At 39.0% G+C, this 22580-nt stretch overlaps 1 protein-coding gene across 2 annotated transcripts in view; it reads right to left on the bottom strand.

Moving 5' to 3' along the window:
* Positions 1-18005, bottom strand: part of LOC124721415 (transcription factor MafG) — a 31589-nt gene extending 13584 nt beyond the window's left edge. The window contains exons 1-2 of one of the 2 annotated variants that reach the window (XM_047246383.1): positions 17802-18005; positions 13559-13725 (exon numbers count right to left, since the gene is read on the bottom strand). In XM_047246383.1, coding sequence (XP_047102339.1) covers positions 13559-13725; positions 17802-17861 — 227 coding nt within the window. In that variant the 5' untranslated portion in view covers positions 17862-18005. The other variant, XM_047246384.1, reaches the window with a different exon arrangement.
* Positions 18006-22580: the final 4575 nt, after the last annotated feature.

Raw genomic sequence — 22580 nt, 5'->3', positions numbered from 1 at the left:
ACAAGGTGTCTGGTACACCTAGATGATGATATTTGTTACACATGCTCACAAAATGAGCAGGATGAAAAGTTACAGGAAGTCTTTGACAAACTGAGGGGGGAGAGGTTGAAAGTCTAACCAACAAGTGCAAATTCCTGAGAAAGGAAGTTTTATTTTTAGAGCACGAGATAACAGATGAAAGGAACTTTCCAGTTCTTAAGTTTATGAAGGAATTACAAAGTTACCTTGGGATTGCTGGATATTACTGTCATTTCATTTCGAAGTTTAGTAAAATTTCCAGCCTATTACACAAGATGATAAAGGCTGAGGTGCCATATGAATGGGGTACTTTTCAGAAGGCAGCATTCCAAGAAGCAAAAGAGAAATTTGACATCACAGTGCCTGTGTTATTCCGAATTACAATGCAAAATTCCTTTTGACATGCATTCATCACTGAAAGAACAGGCACTATGGCAACTACAGCCATTATGAAATACAACAAATGTATTCGCAATTGCAAATATGGACAACCATCAGCTGTATAATGGAATGATGACAATGAAAATTTGTGCCAAACCAGGACTCGAACTCAGATTTCTCGCTTATCGCGAACGGTCACCTTACCATTTGACCATTCGATCACGACTCACAGCCAGACCCAAATTTCCATATCTTGTCAACCATGTGTCTACAACCTGTACTCTTACATCCATTATGTAAATTCCCATACAGGGGAGACATTTTACTTGGAAGTGCATGCATGTCCAAAGGAACTTAGCACTGTAATTTGGAATAACACAGGCACTGCAATATCGTATTTACCCACTGACACCGGACAAGCAACTTCCAAGTAAAATGTCTCCCTTTTACAGGAACATACATAATGGACGTACGAGTACAGATTGTAGACAGATGGTTGACAACATAAAATTTGGGTCTGTCCGTAAATCATGCTTGGATAGCCAAATTATAAGGTGACTGTTTGGCATAAACGGGAAATCTGGGTTCAAGCCAAAGTCTGGCACAAATTTTCATTGTAGTCATTCTATTAAACAGCTGATGGTTGTCCATATTCACAATGGCAAACACGTTTCTTGAAGGAGAAATAATTGAACTCCCCATATTAAGCCAAACGGATGTTGAGAAACCATTCATAATAAGCACAGATGCCAGTGGGGAAGTGTTAAGAGCAGTACTACCACAAGAAGAAAACAGATGTGGATCTACCAATAGCAAATTAAATAAAGCAGAGGAGAATGACTCAGCAATCAAATTAGAATGTTTGGTAATAGTATGGGCTACCTAATGGATCAGGCCACACGTGTATGGAACAGATTTTGTAGTAGTGACCCATCGCAAGCCACTAACATGTATTTAGTGTCAAAGATCCGTCTCCACAATTGTTGAAATGGAGACTAAAATTAGAGAACTACTTGTATTATATTGTGTACAAGCGAGACACCTTGAATGCATCACATTCAGTAGGATAAGGTCTCATGATGCAGGTAGCAAAGAAAACAGTTATGGAGCCTCAAATAACAATAGTTACAGAAGAAGAGGAAAAAGAGGTCCAGGCTGAAGAAATTAGTGCAGAAGAAATGACAAAGATTATGAAGGAAATGCATAACAACATGTTAGGCAGACACCAAGTGATCCACAGAACGTTGGACCGCATTTTTTTTTTTTTTAAAAAAAAAAAAAAAAGAGGATAAAGCACAGAAAGGTTAAAAAAGAAAAGATGTGGAAGAATACGTCAGACCATGTGACAAGTGCAAGAAGAAAATATTTAATAAAAGTAAAACCAAGATGCTATTAGTGATTACAGACACGGAAAAACAGTATCTGACAAGTGTATTATGGACATAGTTGGTCCACTATATATATCACAATATCAGCAAATAGATATATCCTGGAACTTCTAGACAATTTGAGCTTGTTTACAGTAACAGTTCCAATCAAACATCACTGCACCAAGACAATGGCGAAAAAGTTTGTGGAAGAGATTGTATAGAGATATGAAATTCCATCAGTGTCCAATTTTTTGAGCAACATACGCAAGCAACTACGGTTATCTTCAGAGGAATCATCATGTGTAAGGTTCGCCATAACGTTGGTTGGTTGGTTGGTTGTTTCGGGGAAGGAGACCAGACAGCGAGGTCATCGGTCTCATCGGGTTAGGGAAGGATGGGGAAGGAAGTCAGCCGTGCCCTTTGAATGGAACCATCCCAGCATTTGCCTGGAGCGATTTAGGGAAATCACGGAAAACCTAAATCAGGATGGCCGGACGTGGGATTGAAGCGTCGTCCTCCCGAATGCGAGTCCAGTGTCTAACCACTGCGCTACCTCGCTCGGTTTCGCCATAACCTTTCTCGCAAATGTGTATACTTACAGTCTAATGCTTACAGCACAAAATAGTTCATTTTAAACTGAAGAAAAAGCAGCATGATGGCTGGGTCAGGACTTTCACAGAGATGATCAGATACTATAACATCAATATATAACACATCAGCAGAGCATGCCTAGCTACAGTTAAGACTTAACAGACGTACAGTGTGACTAGCAGTTGTGTAACCAGTATCATAAAAAAGTAAGTCATGTAGGCCTCTGTAAAAATTTTTCACATCATGAATTCTCAGAACTTTAAAATGTAGCCAGCTGAAATTACATCAATATTTGGAGTTACATACACGTGCGAGCAACTTTTTTCCAGAATGAAGAGAACTAAATCTATTCACGCAAGTTTACTGACAGACATCAGCCTAAAAGCTTATCTTCAAATATTTGGGTTCAGAAAGTGGTACAAGGCATTGAAGCAATAGTGAAAGGAAAATTAGTAGTATTCATTCACATCAAGTGATTCTGTGTTTAACATGTGAATAAAACAGTCGCAAAATATTAGTTGGCATCAATATACACTTCGTTAAAAAATGACATTCGTCATAAGGCTGCGGCAGTCTTAGGAAAAATCATGTTTTGTACTTAGCTGTCCCATGTTCTTCACTTCGTCAATTAAAAGAAATACAAGTTTCAATTCACTGTCATTTCTGATCAATGTAACAGGCTTAGAAAATAAATTTACCACAGAAGGCATTAATTAGCATTTATGAAGTGGTATGTTTCAGTAAAACTAACATCAGCAACTGTAGAATAGACTCGCTGACAACAGTTTCTCATGTGGAGTTACCTTGCTCCAATTCCTTCCTCCTCCCATCCCATCCTCCATCACCTCCATTACTCACCACGTGGCAGCCGGTTGTTCAATGATGTGGCACAAGCATGAGCCTGCTTGCATGATCAGATCGGTGGACAGGCCTGCCCTACAGTACGTTCGTGTTCAACACTACACCACACAGCAGTACTGGATATACTCCATTAAAACTCATATTTGGGAGAAATGTAAACATATCAAGAATCTTTTAGAAAGAAACAATGACAGCTGGGTACAACCACAATAAAAACACACACCAACTCAGGGCATGATGCAAGAAACAGGACAGAGATCCAAGATCATTTGAAATAGGAGATAAGGTCCCGCTCTATGACAGAACAATTAGAAGAGGTAGATCAAAGACATTAGATTCACATCCAGAGGATCATATGAAGCGGTAGCAGTAAACATGTCAAACATAACAATAAAAATGAACAAAAATAAGATAATGAAAGTACATGCAAGCTGATTGAAGCTGTATTATTAAAATGATTATGTACAATAGCCGTCGTGATACACACAAGTAGAAGAGAGTTACTTCAATTTCCATAAACAAAAACAAAACAAAAAACCTGCCATGGGACAAATGGGAATGATTCACTGGACATTATGCATATTAAGCTGGTGGAGGACTGCAGAATCACAAGGAAAGATAGACCAAGCAGTTAAGATTGAGAAAACAGTGGCACCCCTAGACATTATTATTATTATTATTATTATTATTATTATTATTATTATTATTATTATTATTATTATTATTATTATTATTAGCAGCAGCAGCAGCAGCACCACCGCCACCACCTGAGATTACTAGCATTACATGGAAAACGGTAACATATGTTAGTTCGAAATAAGGCAGTCCAGCAATGTAGGAGGTTGAGTAAACTAAATATGAGGAGGATTAAGTGCAAATTTGTAAACAGCAAAAACAACATAAACATAGAAAGATTGGTGCAAATTTAAGATCTAGTACAGCAGTTAACTAGGCATGGTTAGATATCTAAAACAGGAATTTTTAATTTTTTGTGTGAAATAGGGACAAGGCAGATACTTCATACTATAAAACCTATACTGATACCATGGAAGCTAGATCAGAAAATCTGCTCAGTGTGTTGAAGGAGCAATTTGCTGTCATCAGAGCCATGTCCAATGGATTAAATCATACAGTAGATTCAACTGCCATTAACAAGCAATTGCTCAAAAATGGGATGAACAAGTTAGAACAATTTGTGACATACGTCTTGAAGACGACGGATGCAGTGTTAAAAAGGACAGCTCCACTCATCATAATCAATGAACGAATGATAGAGGTAAATGCTTTATTTGTGAATTATGTAGAGAGTATGAGTAACTTACGTGCCACAGCGCCCACTCAGAAAAGGATATTAGCACCACACTCTGTGAATCCAGTGCAAATTATTAAATACTTGAGATAAATACAGGATGAATTTAGGACTACCAGATTTTCCATACCTTTACCTGAAGCATAGAGCTATGTAGTTTAGAACAATATGAGTCTACAGAGGGTGCAAAAAAATATAGAAACACCAAAAATTCAAACATTACCATACCTAATACAGTATAGGAAAATAGCAAGCTTCCAGTCGTCTCAGAATGGACAAATACAGATCCTGTATGGTTTCTATGGGAATGGTATACCATTCTTTCTTTAAAATAGCGGTAAGTTCAGGCAGCAAAATGGAGATGGTTAGTGATCATGTACCTTACTCTCCAAAGTATATTGAGATCTGGTAACTGTGATGGCCAGGGGAGATGCAATAATTCACCCTTGTGCTCACTAAACTAGTCCTGGACAATGCGCGATATACAAATAGGGATCCCGTCATCCTGGACGTGGCATCATCATTGGGGAACAAACATTGTACCATGGGGTGGTCAAATAATCCTTGGCAGTAATACAACCTTGTAGAGTACCCATGGGACCCATGGAATACCAAGATATGTCTGCCCAAATCACCACCAAACACCAACATGTTTCACTCTTAGCAGCAAGCAGTTTGCACCATAGGCTTTGGATGGTGTGTGCCAGATGTAAAGTCTGCCAGAAGGTGGAAACAGTATGAAACAAGAGCCATCACACCAAATAACGTTCTTCAACTGCTCCTAAGCCCAGGTTTTATGGATTCTGCACCATGTTTTCACATTATGGGCATTTGCACCACTGATGAGTGGTTTTCGAATTCCAGCTCACCCTGCATTTCCCAGCTTCTGGTACTATCGGGTGCAGCCAGCGTTTGCAAGTGTGACATTCAGTTCTAAAACAATTTTTGCAGCTGTCTTCCCCTTATTTTTCATTGTAATCCTCTAGAATGACCATCTGTCATAATCACTCAAAACATACTTTCATCTATGATTTGACTTAATGGCTGTTTTCTTCCTTTCCTTGTGTCTGCTATAAATCTTCGACACAGTGCCTCGAACAACACCAAACACTTCAGTTCCCTTGGTTAAGGAAGTACGCACCAGCAATTTGCTCACATTCAAATTCACTCAGCTCACCTCACAATTACGCAGAACACTAGGCCTATTCTGAACACTATTGACACTTTTTAACATATTGAGGACATTGCGAAGGTGCTATTTATGGTCAAATACAAAAACGCAACCTGCAAGTTTGCTAGCATCTGGATTAATGTTGAAGCTTGCATTTCTTGTGGTATTTCCATATTTTTTCATCCAATCCCTATAGATATGTTTGTTTCAAATAATGGACTATGTTATGTAATTAGCATCCTATTGACTGAGAATAAGGAATTTAATATGTACAAAATGCTCTACTTAATGACAAAGATTAGCACTGTACCAGGAAATTATGTATACATTCAACAGGGAAGGAATACCTACTATCAAGAAGGTATAAGTAATTATATATGCAAAGCTCTCGGCAGGACAAGGAGACTGACAGAGGGAAAAACAAATGTTAATGAACATTTGTAATGTTATCAATGTATTAACAGGGACAAAGTAACATCATTCCAAAAGATTGTCTCAAAAATGTAATAAAATTAGAAGATAGCTTATGGAAACCAACAAATGGTTGTATGTGTTCCTACAGAGTAAAGTATAGCAGTTTTATGTGACGCTCATTCATCACAAGACAACAGTCTCAATGTGGTAGGCTTACTAAAATGTCACAAGAATTGCATGGATTACGGAACTCAGGTCTACATTCAATCAAATAAGGTAACACAAAACAATGTCACCAGGGAAGCTATTATTCCTTACATAAATGGCAACACTTCTTCATTAAAGAACATTTGAAGGCACAAATCAACAATGCAACTTTTGTTTTCTGCTACTTTCCATTTCAGTTCATCTTTCTTCTACAAATGTCTGGGTGCTACTTACGTGCCACTGATAGCAGCAACGTATGACCTAAATGTCTTTCCATTTGGAGACAGGTCCTCTATAGTATTTATTACAGTAGTTACTGAAGGCTTTGCACATTGTCCTGCAGGTAGCCAAACACATTTCAATTAATGTCTGTCCACAGATTTTTGGAATGTTTTGTACCCGTTGTGTAGTAGACACTGTTTCTTAAGAAGCTCCCTTATATTGTATGAGCAATAAGCAGTGTCTCTCAACACCTTTAACTATCCTGCTAGGAACATATTTTCCAACAGCTTGGTCAACTGTTTCAACTTGAGACACATTTCGTGTTTATTATTATTCTAACTTTCCTCTTTGCCCATTTTAATGACTATATAGGCTTTTCTACTTTATTTTCTATCCCTTTGAATCTTTGTGTCCATTGCTGCTACAATTATAATATGATCGCTGATCTCAATCTCTATTTGATTATCCTCAAACAGGTCAGGTCTGTGCATTGCCAACAAATTTAGAATATTTCTATCACAGATAAAGTGCTGAATAATTTCTGAGAAAACTTTCATAACTGTTTTGGAAGAATTTTGTTCTTGTTTGCCAGACAGTTAAAATTCAATGGCATGGAAATACCCTGACCATATCCTATTAGAAGAAGGATGACTAATTTCCCTAATATTAACTGGGAAAACTACACACATTTTGCTAGTGGTAGTGATTAATAGTTACACTAAATAATACTGAAGACATTATCAGACAACAGTCTCTAACAACAAGCCTGACAGCCAGTATGTGAGGAAAATTCTTAACCCTTCTCGCTATGAACAGATACAATCTTTTTCTGAAGGTCACGAAAGTTGCAAGGATTAGCAGCCATGATGCTCGCACATCCCAGGTTGCACATCATTTATTCACATACACTGTTAAATATGGTTATAGAGATTTCATGGTAGAACATAAATAATTAATGGAGTAAAGGTAACAACTCACAGAATAAATGAAGCGCTTCAATGTCGATAAGCATTTAAAGAAAATTGGTAATGATAACCGCTTTCGGATAAACCTTTCTTGGAGCTGTATAATACACGTACATACCCCTGTACAGCTACACTGACCCAGACGACTACATTGTCCCAGCACTGCAGCTTCACTGGGGTGGGGGTGGGGGGGGGGGGGGGGGGTGAGATTAAACGAGAGAGTAAGGAGTATTCAAGGAGAGAATGCCTTGGATTAAAATCTATTAATGACAAACTTACGGACTGTAACACCATAACTGACCAGGCACATAAAGCGGAAACTTTGGTTGTGCTTTCTCAACAGCTGTAGACAGCCAAGGTGGAACAATTCATCGCAAGTAATGAGTGAGTTAAGTATACGGGCCTCGTTAAAATGTACTCTGATGAAATTCAGGAAGTACAAAAGAAAGTACGATGTTTGTGGATAAAAAGAGGAAGAAATAGCTTCTTATTATGAATCCAAAAGCACCTAGACTTCAAGTGACGATTAAGCCCCATAAGCCTGATCACTCAGCGAGACCAATTGTTAACATACAGAGAGAGGCAGAATACAAACTTGAAAAATTTATTGCAGGTTTCTTAAAATAACGTTATTATTTTAGGGCATCGAGAATAGAAAAGTTCCATATTTGTAATATGCAAACTACTGTACCTATGGGTGAAATATGTAACAGTGTTTTCAAAAATCTTAATAGAGTCAGAAGTAGACAACTTCATGGCATTAAGGAGGTTATTAATAGTTTAGCACTGGTTTTAATTACTTTAAATGTGGTGATCAAATGTACAGAGAGCAACAGGGTTTGGCTACGGGTTCCCAGTTAGTATGCATTTTGGAAAATGCATTTTTATGGAGCATATGAGTGAGGCCAATAGGATAATACACTGGAAACATCATGTAAATGATGTTTTTGTACTCTAAAAGAAGAGTTAACAAGAATGCAACAATATGCACAAAAAACTGAACACATTCTATGGGAAGATTAGCTTCTCAGTTAAACATCAGATTAATGAGACTTCACTGTCCTTAGATTTACAGCTGTAATAGGTCAGAATATGAAATACATACACGTAGTCTGTGGAAAAGCTGGTAGAAGCCGACCTTGGGGAAGATCAGTTTGGATTCCATAGAAATGGAATACATGAGGCAACACTGATCCAACGACTTTTCATAAAAGATAGGTTAAGGAAAGGCAAGCCTACATTTATAGCACTTGTAAACTTTGAGAAAGCTTTCGACAGTGTTGACTGGAATACTCTCTTTCAAATTCTGAAGGACGCAGGGGTAAAATACAGGGAGTGAAAGGCTATTTACAATTTGTACAGAAACCAGATGGCAGTTAGAATCGAGGGGCATGAAAGGAAAGCAGTGGGTGAGAGGGGAGTGAGACAGGGTTGTAACCTATCCCCAATGTTATTCCATCTGCAAACTGAGCAAGCAATAAAGGAAACAAAAGAAAAATTTGGAGTAGAAATTAAAATCCATAGAGAAGAAATAAAAACTTTGAGGTTTGCCGATGACACTGTAATACTGTCAGAGACAGCAAAGGATCTGGAAGAGCAGTTGAACAGAATGGATAGTGCCTTGAAAGGAGGATATAAGATGAACAACAACAACAGAAGCAAAACGAGGATAATGGAATGTGGCTGAATTAAATCAGGTGATGCTGAGCAAATGAGACACGTAAAGTAGTAGATGAGTTTTGATATTTGGGGAGCAAAAATACTGATGATGGTTGAAGTGGAGAGGACATAAAATATAGACTGGCAATGGCAAGGAAAGCGTTTCTGAATGAGAGAAATGTGTTAACAGCGAGTATAGATATAAGTGTCAGGAAGTCTTTTCTGAAAGTATTTGTATGGAGGGTAGACACGTATGGAAGTCAAACATGGACGATAAACAGTTTACACAAGAAAAGAATAGAAGCTTTTGAAATGTGGTGCTACACAAGAATGCTGAAGATTAAATGGGTAGATCACATAACTAATGAGGAGGTACTGAATACAAATGTGAATAAGAGGAATTTGTGGCACAACTTGACTAGAAGAAGAGATCGGTTGGTAGGACACAATTTGAAGCATCAAGGGATCACCAATTTAGTACTGGAGGGAAGTGTGGAGGGTAAAAATTGTAGAGCGAGACCAAAAGATGAATACACTAACCAGATTCAGAAGGATGTAGGTTGCAGTAGTTACTCGGAGAGGAAGAAGCTTACACACGATAAGAGTAGGATCAAAAGAGTCTCTGGGTTGAAGACCACAACAACAACAGACTAAGTCCTGTATGTAGCTTCTAATCACCCACATAAGTGCAAAATAGCTGTCTTTAGGCTCACAGAATGGTTACTTTGCAATTAAGGTTGATAAACTGAATACGAGAAAAGTGGCTAAAAAACAGAATGAAATTACTTTCAACTCAAGAGAACTAAAGAGCAATGTTACATGCTCTAGGATCTCAAAATATGGTTGTGTAACTGGAGAAGACTAGATGACAACTTGACAGATAATACGGTCCAGGCACATTTGTACTGGACAGTTTAGACAACATGTTAATACTGATGTGTATTGTATTGACTGAAATGCAGGACACATGTGTAATAGTAGAAACATTGGTTTAACAGGAAGAAACTTTTGTACTAGACTTAAAGAGCATAAAGATGTCACTACAGGGTGTACATGCGGACAATGAAAAAATATTCCCAGGTTTCCCCGTTAAAAATACACTTTCTCCCAGGTGAAAATAAGCCTTTTCTGTGTTAAGTGACAGTAACTGTAAAACTTATCAATCCTTTGAATGGTTATGGTTTTATACGCCAGTGTAGAACTTCCCAGCACTTTAGAAAACAAAACTCAAGGGGGAGAAAAACACGTTTTGAAAAGATCTTTGATGTGCACCAACATGTACATTGCATATGTTTACTGCATGTATTACGGAAGTATAAATTCGAATTCCACCAAACACCGCATGTTACTATCCGAAGCATTGAAATTGAGATTGCGATGTACTTTTGTAAGCCAGTCATAGCTCATGTCATGTGATCTCGCCAGCTGATGATGGGGGATTTCAGAGCAGGGGACATGTGATGTAGTCAGCCAATAGCATCATCACTGTTAAGTAGCGCAAACACACAAATAGTAAATATTAATGGTTTAAATTAATATACATAGTGTTGCTACAAGAAGAAAAAGCTTTCACATATAATATTGCCTTTTAAGATTAATAAGCTGCATGAGAAGCTAAGCTTTCACATATAATGTTGATCTTTTTTGTATTACACTTTAAGATAAATCACACAAATGTGCCAGTAAAATTTTTAACTACGACATAAATGTCTGATCTTCTGGGCTCAAAATTCTTCTAAATGGTCATCCTCAAATAGATGATTTTTAAATGAGAGTCAAACACTCTGTGATTTAAGAAATTCATCGTACAGTCTCACACACAGTTCATCTTGCGTAAAAGGAAATTTACTTTGAAAGTAATGCTTTTCAAACAATCATCCGCAATATTTTCCCACAACTTGTTAGAAACAGGTTCGTTTCAGCAGTTGCCAGAGAGCACCACGTAATAGGCATCACCGTGCTTGGTCAACTACAGTGTCGCATAAAGTCATAAAAGAAAAATGATATTAGAGGATACTCCAAGAGCATCAGAATTTCATGCACTATACTAAAATGCATAATTCGGCTTAAAGTGCACATTCGTATGTCCAGGTTCGGACGTAAATTTTCTTGGAGTACCATTACTGTATTATCTGATGTCTGGTTCTTTATTATGGCATAATGCCACATGTGCTAGAAGATGAAAACGTGCAATTGAAATGCAGTGAACAATTGACTGCCTCAGTGGAAAAGATTAATAAAAGCCAAATTTCTTGAGCCAACCGACAAAAATAGCTTCATTGCTCTGCAACGTGATTAATGCTCGACTGTCAGAAAGGGGGAAATAAAATAAAATCTGATACTAATAACATATTTTAGCCTTCCGTAATTATGTGAATGTACTTTAATTTACTTGATAGCTCCCAGCCACAGAAATCCATTGTTTTCATTTGACATGAGAGCAATAAATGAAGCAGAAACAGCAAAATTACTAAACATAAACACGGGTCACGTAGAGGCTACCCACCTCCCCACTACAACTCTGACTGTTCTGCGCATCAGCCCTGGATCTTTGATATTTCTGGACCGAGGCAATACTAGATAGTGGCGCCCACCCCCCTCCCCCTAACATTTGAGGTAGGGCACCAAAAATTTAAAAATAGATTTTTTAATGGTTTGCAACCAGTGTACAATACTCCTTGGCCGTCATGGTGCCTTGCACAAACTCCACTGGACCCATGGAAGCCCACGTGAATATTCCCCAGAGCACAATGGAGCTGCCACTAGCTTGTCTCTAGTCCATAGTACAGGTGTCAAAGAGCTGTTACCCTAGAAGACGACTAATTCACATCCCCTTCATCGGCATGATGAAGAAGGTATCAGGATTCATCAGGCCATGAAATGCTCTGCCACTGCGCCCGATGTTGTTGTGTTAACCTTGGCAGATGAATGGGTTGTCAGCTGCAGAGGGCCGTTGTTAAGAGCATTCAGTGCATTGTGCATTCAGACACACTTGTACTCTGCCCAGCATTAAGTCTGATGTTAGTTCTGCCACAGTTCACCACCTGTCCTGTTTTACCAGTCTGTGCAGCCTATGACGTCCGACATCTGTAATGAAGAGTGGATGCCCAACACGACGATGTCTGGACATGGTTTCACCATGTGTTGAAGACACTCACCACACCACTCCTGTAACACCCAACAAATTGTGCAGTTTCTGAAACTGTTCATGATGCGCCTCCAGGCAATCACAATCTGCCCTCAGTCAAATTCAGACAGATTGTGCACCTTCCCCATTCTACACATGGACAGCAAGCTCACTGATACTACCTGCACCGTAACATGTGTCTAACTAGGTGTCATTCCTTGCCAGGTGACACTGCTATTGCCTGGATGGGTTTATATCAATAGTAGGTCAGTGGTTATAATGTTCTGGCTGATCAGTGTATACTGCCTTTCAGAGTGTTTAGGCAGATGTACCCTCCACTGTAGAGTCACTCAAATTCTGATCATTTCACCATAAGACAAAGTGTGTCTTAAGGGATCCTAACAACTGGAACTGGCTACATCAGTAGCTCTGTGTATCATACTACTAACATGATTGGCCAACTCCTGGATATTATCACAATATCGAATTGGTTTTTATTATTTTCCTCAATCCCATACATGAATACAGACATAAAAGGTCCCTACAGTGCAGGTCATCATGAATGAACAGGGGTTATGATGGCAGAAGGGCTAACAGTTATATCAAAATTGGAGACCCACACTGAAGCAGTACTAAAATGTGACAGTTGCCAAGAATTTAGAATTTAGGTGGTCTCCATACAAAATCTGAAGTTACATATACAGTTACCAAACTTAAGAAGTCATGTGATCTACTTCCTCATTTATGTATGTGACAAGATCCTATTTTCCCTTATTGTCTACTCTTAACTTTTATGTCTTCTAGGTGACTGAAAATATGTCAACTAAAAGCAGTAACAATACCATTTACATTTTGTATTAGCAACATAACAATGGAGGTGAAAGAAATATGATTATCAACATAATCAATATTTCAAGTTTGTACAATACAGTGACATTATTCGCCACAAATTTATGTTATAAGTGTGTAATGTCAAAAACCAAGGGTCAGCTGCTCCAGCTTTGCCCAAAAATATTATAATTCTATAACATGTAGTATATATTAAATAATACACTAATGCTTCAATAAACTGAATATCAATTTGGCAGACAAACTTCACAAGAAACACACATGTGGTACCCCACCCCCCCCCCCCCCCAAATAGCTTTATTTACTGATGGGGGTGGGTTTGTAGATTAAAGGGACTAAACTGCGAGGCTATCAGTCGCTTCATTTACTGAACGGGAGGCAAATTGAAATGTCAAACATATTTAAATATAATACCTGGCTGCATATCCTCTGTTTTTTAGGGTTCTTCGGCGCTGTTTCATTCGCACTATTTCTTCCCTTGAAAGACCACGCAACTTCAACTGACGATTTAAATCACGGACTGATATACTAACGAGCTCATCGTCAGTTATATCCAAGACTGGACCTGGTGATAAAGGTGCCTGAAAAATTTAACAAATTAATGCTTAACGTATACTAATACATGCTAATATGGTGAGAAACACACATAATGTGATGTGAATCTGAGTGTAGTTAACATGGCTGACTGCAAATAACAATGTTTGTACTGCTATGTGATTTTCTTTGCTACACAATGAAATCTGAATTACATATCAGCTCTGCAATCAGAACTGGATTAGTATAGAGCCATCTGTATATTCATAAATACTTCACTAAAAATTATTCAAATGTGTTTGCAAGTGCTGCAGTTAGCAGTCCATGCTTCCTTGTCACAGCACCACTCCAAATGTAGCTGTTAGTTTTGTGATGTCAACAGCAACCTAGGCACAGGATGGTACTTCCAAAGTCCAGCTACAACTAATCTTGGACCAACAGTGCGGGCTGCACAGGATGTTACAGGAAATCCATTGATTATTCTCGGATGGGAGGTACAGATGTGGAGGAGATATGATGTGCTTGCTGCACAATATGACAATCCTCCCTTGTGGTGGACAGATGTGGGTAAGTGGAGCCTTGACAACAAGCATGCCTGGCCTCATATTCCCATGCAGTCCAGCATCAGGCCACTGTCACATCTGAATGCTCCATAAATATGGATATTGCACGATCCGACCAGTCGATTAAATGGAGATGAACAAAGAGACCATTTCAGATTCTGTTAAGTGCCAATAATGCTGTCTCACACGAATATATGGCAGCTCAGTATCCTTCACAGTGATCAGTCAACATTGGATGCAGTTCACCACCTTATATACCGTACTAGGCCTGGTAACAACACTAAACACTAACGAAACTAATATACTCTATCCATAACAGAATTACAACTCTTATCATGTACATATATTTTAAAAGGCTCTAGTCATAGAGTAAGCTTCCAAAATCCCCTTACTCTATCAGTATCTGCAAAAAATGTGTCTTTGGTGTTAAGTTGCTGTGAACAATACCTTTGGCGAAACACCAAGTGTTTTTAACTGCTTCTGTTAGCAAGAAAAGTTTCAAAATCTTCATATCATCATAAGCAAACCATTTTTTTCTAATTGGCAGCACACACAGAATGAACCACAAAACTAACTTTTGAATATGTACAACTATTCACAACCAATACGTTCTGCAAATGTGCCCTACAGGTCGTAAGAGTATAAGAAAGCGTCATAGTCCACCACCAAGAAATGATAATAAATACTTTTATATTATAAGCAGTTTAAGTACTCAGATTATCATCAGGTATCTTAACATTCGAATCAGCTTACATGGCAAAATAAAACCTACAGCATCAAACAGCACGGAAATCACTTTTGTCAAGTGGTGAACCGTCAACAATAAAATGTACCAAACATGGGTCCTCTTCATTCTATACAAATAGTACAGTTCAAACTTACTTACTTACTTACTTACTTACTTACTTACACACACACACACACACACACACACACACACACACACACACACACACACACACAATTTTCTCTCTTTCTTTCTCTCTCTCCACCACACACACACACACACACACACACACACACACACACACACAATTTTCTCTCTTTCTTTCTCTCTCTCCACCCAGAAAGATAACCTGGTTCTTGCTTTGGATTCTTATTTCACTCCCTGCACTTACAACACTGAATAAATGTTCTGTCTTTCTTTATTAATACCAAATGGTTCCTTTTCCAAGCAGCTTCAGTTTTAATTAAGCATTATGTTGCGTACATGGCTCAAGAGGTACACAATACCACAAGAGGCCGTCACCAGAGACCAGTATATAAAGTGCCTCAACATAAAACATTGAATCACACTGTACAAATAGAATGACTTCATTTTTGGTACAGTTTATTATTGAAAGTACAATCTATTTTACTACCTGACAGTAGAGACTTATGATGGATTCTATGCTCTTGGACACCACAGCTTTTATATCATCATGTAAGCTGTTTCAAATGTCTTATGATATCTAATGCTGGTTTGAGAACTGAAACCAGTTGTAACACAAAATTATTTAATATCAGCTACTGGTGCACAATTACAAGGCTTTTCATCCGCAAACAGTCGAAACACAGGATAAAGAGGAATATTTGATATGAGTTGTCAACTTTCACCAGTGAAGCAGGGAATGCACAAACCACATGGTGACTATAACATGATATCAGTAGCAATTTTTTCAGACTGGCTAATCTACAGATCAGTCTGACGTCACAACCAGGTTTTATTGCTTTCACACCTGTTGGCTTCACCAAATAACCTCAAAACAGAATTAGGCACCAAAATGTGATGTAACAGGAACCATTCACATTACATTATTAGTAAAATATGTCTACTTGTCAAACATTCCTCTTGACCTGAAACATGTAATGACAGTCAAGCTTTATGCTTAACAGAATCATCCAAGCCAAATTTTAATAGCACTAAAGAACTAAAAGCACCAAATAGCCAAAGAAAATGTGTATAACACATGCAAAGGATCAAACCAAAAACAAACATTCAAAAGGCTTGCAATGAAAGAACAAAAACTATCACTCATAACAATGAACAAGGAAAATTTGGGGACTAGTGTAGCAGGGGATACAACCCGTCGGGTTTGGACATTGACGTCACAAGTCGCCAATCGAGAAGCGATCCTTCTTAGTGTTGTAGCTCCCTTCAGTGGCTGATAAGTGTTTTTTGGCTTTAAAAAAAAAAAAAAAAATCTCACGAGATAGAATAAACAGATCCACTTTATTAAGCAATCAGTAAAAAAACGAAACTGAAACATAACAGCAAAAGCGAAAATGGTAACCTGCTATCTGGCGACTTGTGACGTCATTGTCCAAAGCCGACGGGTTGTATCCCCTGCTGCACTAGACCCAAAATTTGTGTGTGAAACATTGACAACAAAACAGAAAAAGGACTAAGAGACAATACATGGTACATAACACACTACAGAGAGAAAAATGTACACAGGGTTTGGAACAACAAGAACTCCAAAACATACTGCACAAGCAACACACTACAGAAACGATGTGATCAACAACACTCCCAAATATAAAGTTAACAAACCTGGTATCTATAGACAAATTTATGGTTCCTGCTGGTCTGCATATACAGGTTAAACAACATAAATTTTAAAACTAAGTAGTAATTTTGTATTTCAAAAGGAAAAGCAGACAGACAAAATGGAATGTTGGCAACGATATGCTGTCTCACTGAGATCAGCTGAACACTACGTCACCTGGACAGGGATTGAAAATCTACCCCTCCCAAATAAAATCCCCAGTGTAATACACTATCTGAACTGTGATGCATCTTAGCTGTTTCTAACGACACAAAGTATTGACCACGCTGGATTTTCACATTATGTGACTCAAGAAAATTCTAGGATTGCCCTACAGATCAATTTAAAAAAAAAAAAAAAACTGGAACTTATAGTATTATGCTTTGCGGCATCTACTGGTAACGCCCATAGTAACTATCAGTAATTGCAAACACATTCAACTCGCTTGCATCGAAATGCTACTGGAAGATTCAAAACCTTTATAGGCCTGTAACTACATGAAAATAGCGTCCGTAACAAAAGATAACAACCAAGTCGCTTGCAGTAATTTCTTGTACACATTTAACTGCAAATGCAGGAATCTCACGAGAGAAAACACAGATATGCACATAAATGAGATATAATACATAAAATATACTAACAAAACCTCCGTATCTCAATACGCCTTCTTCACTGGGTGACGACATTGTACCAAGTGCACGTTTGATGACAAATACTACGAAAATGTGTGCACAACACAGCAATTTGGACAAGATGGGTAAGTTCAATGTAATATGCCAGTCACTGCACAAATCTGTTAACGCAATCTACTGATAAATACAAGGCGAAAGTAACAACAACACAGCAATTCTTAATCGCTGAAATGTGCCAGTCACTGTACGCAACTCAGCTTCCATAACGATTTATGAAATGTTACTGGTATCGTTTGCTCGATACACTGTTTTTTTCACACGAACTCTCGAATATTCCAAATGCTTTAATGTCACCTCCATTGCGACCCCCGTAGTATAAGCTGTTCACGCGCCTACTCACCTTGTTTGACTGACCACCATGGCCGCTTTTTCTATCCAGTTTTATATTTTCCTGGGGCATTGGCTTCTGACAGCTGACCTATAACAGTTGCAGTTACGCCACAGTTACAAGTTCACTCAACTAGGCTACTGACAATATTTAGCAGCAACAAAAGAACATCAAGATTTCTACTACTAAAAACAGTTGCATGTATTTGTTTTGGTTGCGGGATCACGAACAAATACGAAGCGTCACGATCTTCGACACGAGGCACGACGTTTGCTTCTTGGGCGCGCAGCTTGAAAGTGATTTGCTGACGGTGTGTCAACTCTGAAGTTGATCTTCGTAGCTACCGCGAAGTAATATTACGGAAAGAAAAGGAACACGCCAGGCTTTTATTTACACAATTTTTCATTCACTTTCGAACGTTATGGTGACAATAACTGATTTCAAAATCGCGGTACAAACTGAAAATAGTACGCAGTGCGCTTATCCCTTATAAGGGCAGCAGGAAATGAATAATATATGAAATATACACTATGAAAATCTCAACCTTAGTAGTTTTTCAATGTATAGAGATCCACCATGAGGATTCGAAAGTTACAACTGGATCGTGCGCCATCGCAATTGCGTAACTTAAGTTACGAAGACTGGAAATAATAGTAAATGTGAAATTACAACAATAAAAAATATTACAGACAATAAGATGGTGGTGGTTGTTGGGATGTTTAAGGGGGACTAAACAGCTAAAGACAATAAGAGTGAATTATGTTGTATTCATATAATATAGTGGATAAATTGCCGTATCTATCAGCTGCAGATGGTTTTTCGGCGTGATTACCGTCTATCACAACCTAGTCATCAACAACACATCAAACACCCTCGGCGTGTTTACGTTTTGCCACTTTTCTCTAATTTGTGGAAAATGGCATCTCTGACGATGTGCTATTTTGTCTTTGACAGGTATACATTAGTGTGCAGGTGCGACAGACAGCCAGCGAATGATGTGTGTTCTACTAGGAAAAAATCTGCCAGCTTTCAGTATTAAAATTTTAGGAAGAAGAATATAATAATTTCAGTTCCAAAGAAAACAGGTTCTGACAGCTGTGAAAATTATCAAACTATCAGTTTAATAAGTCACAGTTGCAAAATACTAACACGAATCCTTTACAGAAGAATGGAAAAACGGGTAGAAGCTGACACTGTGAAACACCAGTTTGGATTCCAGCGAAATGTAGGTACGCGCGAGGCAATACTGTCATTACGACTTCTCATAGAAGATAGGTTAAGGAAAGGCAAACCTACGTTTATAGCATTTGTAAAATTTGAGAAAGCTTTTGACAATGTTGACTGGCACACTCTCTTTCACATTCTAAAGGTGGCAGTGGTAAAATACAGGGAGAGAGAGGCTATTTACAATATGTACAGAAACCAGATGGCAGTTATAAGAGTCAAGGGGCACGAAAGGGAGCCACTGGGTGACAAGGTAGTGAGAAATGGTTGTAGCCTATCCCTGATTTTATTCAATCTTTATACTGAGCAACCAGTAAAGGAAACAAAAGAAAAATTTGGAGTAGGATTTAAAGTCGAGAGAGAAGAAACAAAACCTTTGAGGTTTGTCGATGACATTGTAATTCTGTCAGAGACATCAAAGGACTTGTAAGAGCAGCTGGACAGAATTGACAGTGCCTTAAAAGGAGGAAACAAGATGAACATCAGCAAAAGCAAAACAAGGATAATGGAATGTAGTCGAATTAAATCAGGTGCTTCTGAGGGAATTAGATTACAAAATGAGACACTTAAAGTAGTAGATGAGTTTTGCTACTTTGGAAGCAAAATAACTGATGATGCTTGATGTATGGAGGATATAAAATGTAGACTGGCAATGGCAAGAAAAGCATTTCTGAAGAAGAGAAATTTGTTACTATCGTGTATAGATTTACGTGCCACAAAGTCCTTTCTGAAAGTATTTGTATGCAGTGTAGCCATGTATGGAAGTGAAACATGGATGAAAACAGTTTAGACAAGAACAGAACAGAAGCTTTTGATATGTAGTGCTACAGAACAATGCTGAAAATTAGATGGGTAGATCACATAACAAATGAGGAAGTACTGAACAGAACTGGTAAGAAGAGAACTTTGTGGTACAACCAGCTAGAAGAAGTGATCAGTTGGTAGGATACATTCTCAGGCCTCAAGGGATCACCAATTTAGTAGTGGATGGAAGTGTGTGTGTGTGTGTGTGTGTGTGGGGGGGGGGGGGGAGTCGTAACAACCATATAGGGAGACCAAGAGATGAATACAGTAAGCACATTCAGAAGGATGTAGATTGCAGTAATTACTCCGAGATGAAGAGACTTGCTCAGGATAGAGCAGCATGGAGAGACAGGGTAGAGCAGGATGGAGATCTGCATCAAACCAGTCTCTGGACCAAAGACTACAACAACATATGTATTTCAGACTGAAATCCCAATCACTCAGGTTCGCACAATTTGAATTAAGGGTATCCAACATGTTCTGATGAGACAGTGATACCAGTACTTATATAAAATATCGGAGTCATGACGTATAGCCTTGAAGAAGACAATAAATCTTACTGCATAAATTGATGTTTATGCAAAAAGTTTAAATTCCAGAAAGTGCTATTCTGGGACAGTAGAATATGCATCTTACAGTACCTATCCTCTAATATGAATTTATAGTCATCACTGTAGAACTAAACAAGCCAGAGCGAATAGTCAGTTTCTGGTAGGTATTTTTGTAGAGATTTTCACGTTTCTTTAACTCGTCATAAGTAAAAGGACAATGTTAGAGAAACCACTATAGGAGCATCACAAGAGAATGGAGCAACCTGATCTGCAAAAACTGTACAACATTGATTGATTTGGGGGGGGGGGGGTTATGGGACTAAATGGTGAGGTCATGAGTCCCCCGATTCAAAAGTTGCTTGTGTAAGATAGAGGGTCCACTAAAAGTGGGCAGATCCAGTCAGAGGGGTCAAACTCTATAGTGAGGAAGCTAAAAATACACACTGTAGAAGGCATAAAAGGGGGAATCAAATCTGAAAAGGCAGTCTTTGCAAGGGGAGTGGTCATGGATTCCAGAACCAGAAAACACAAAGAGAGTTCCTAACCATAACCATCCTGCCCCTACTCCAGGAGTAAAGCAAAACCTTATAACTGATAATAAAGACCACTTTCATGTAGGAAACTGAGGGCCAGGTCAACCATCCATGAATTGCCTACTAATATTAAATACAAGGCATCTGGAAGGCTACACTTAGTATGAAGGGCCAAAAGTGGGGGACTTCCACCAAAATATGGGATACCATCAGTCTGGCTCCATAGCCACATCGTAGGGGTTGCTCGTTACGCAAGAGAAAACAATGGGTGAGCCTGGTATGACCGATGCATAGACGGCATAATACAATGGACTGCTTTCAAGAGGAGCAAACGAAAGAGTGCTAAACTGTAGTAGTCTCCTTGATTGTGCTGAGTTTATTACTGACAGCATTAGTGCACCAGATGTAATCCCACTTTTGGGAAAAGAGAGAAGTGATGAGTATCCACATATCTGCACCTCCCTCTCTAGCCAAACAGTCAGCCACTTCATTCCCAGGCATGTCCACGTGACTTGGGACCCAGAGGAAGGTAACAGGACAAGTGCCACAGCCAAGGGCAGAGAGAAGGTCATGGATAGCAGAGACCAAAGAGTGACAAGAGTAGCATCGGCCTATAGCCTGCAACCTACTCATTGAATTGGTGCATATTAAAACACTTTGTAGGGAGGCCTGAGAAACAAAATGGAGGGCCCTGTTAACTGCTAGTGGCTCTGCTGTTAGCATACTACATGATCCCAGCAGTAAATGGTGTTCCATTCCAGTACGAGAAAAAAAGCATACTCCACCTTATCCATTATTTTAGAAAGATCAGTGTAGAAGATGATAGCACCCTGGATCTCTTCAAGGCTGGAGCATACAAGACACTGGAATATCATAGGGGCAACAGAGACCTTAGAGCCCTAGAATAGGTCGGTCCTAATCCATGGTCGAGGCACCAGCCACAGGAGGATGTTGGAGGAAATACACAGGGCACTTCCCAGTGAGTGGAGATAGAGATCCCAACAGAGAGAAATGAGAAACATTCCAACTGGCAGTCTCACCCAAGGGTGGGTATCGGGAGGGAGACAGTCCCTGTTTGCAAAGAGGATGGGGTATACAGGATGGTCAGGGAATTGCCAAATGTTGATTGCATAAGAAACCATTATAATCTAGTCTGGACAAAACTAGAGCATGGTAAAGATAGAAAAGAGTAGCACGGTCTGCACCCCAAGCATTAAGCTTCCACATACAGGTAGTCTTCAGGTGGTGAATATTGGGTAGCCACATCAGGTTTTTGTCAAAAACAGGGTCCAAGAAACGGGACTGTGCTACAACATCTAGATGGCGGTCACCTAAATAAAGCTCTGGATCATGGTTTACTGTGGGTCAACAGCAAAAATGCATAACCCACATTTTGGAGAGAGATAACTGGAAGCCTTGGGAGAGGGGTCACACATAGGCCCATTTGATGGTGCCTTGGAGCTGGTGTTCAATAGATGCTATCAAGTTGGAACTAAACCAGATGCAAATATCGTTGACATACAATGCCAGGGTAACCAGGCTCAACAGGGGTTACAAGCCCACTGATGGCTACAAGGAAGAGTGTAACACTTAACACAGGACCCTGTGGGGTACTGTTCTCCTGAATCCGAGGAGTGCTGAGTGAAGTGCCAACTTGAACCTGGAAGAGCCGGTGGGAT

The sequence above is a fragment of the Schistocerca piceifrons genome, chromosome X (assembly GCF_021461385.2).
Source record: "Schistocerca piceifrons isolate TAMUIC-IGC-003096 chromosome X, iqSchPice1.1, whole genome shotgun sequence".
NCBI classification, from domain to species: Eukaryota; Metazoa; Arthropoda; class Insecta; order Orthoptera; family Acrididae; genus Schistocerca; species Schistocerca piceifrons.
Note: the sequence above shows the minus strand (reverse complement) of the source record. Positions and strands in the feature narration are given on the sequence as shown.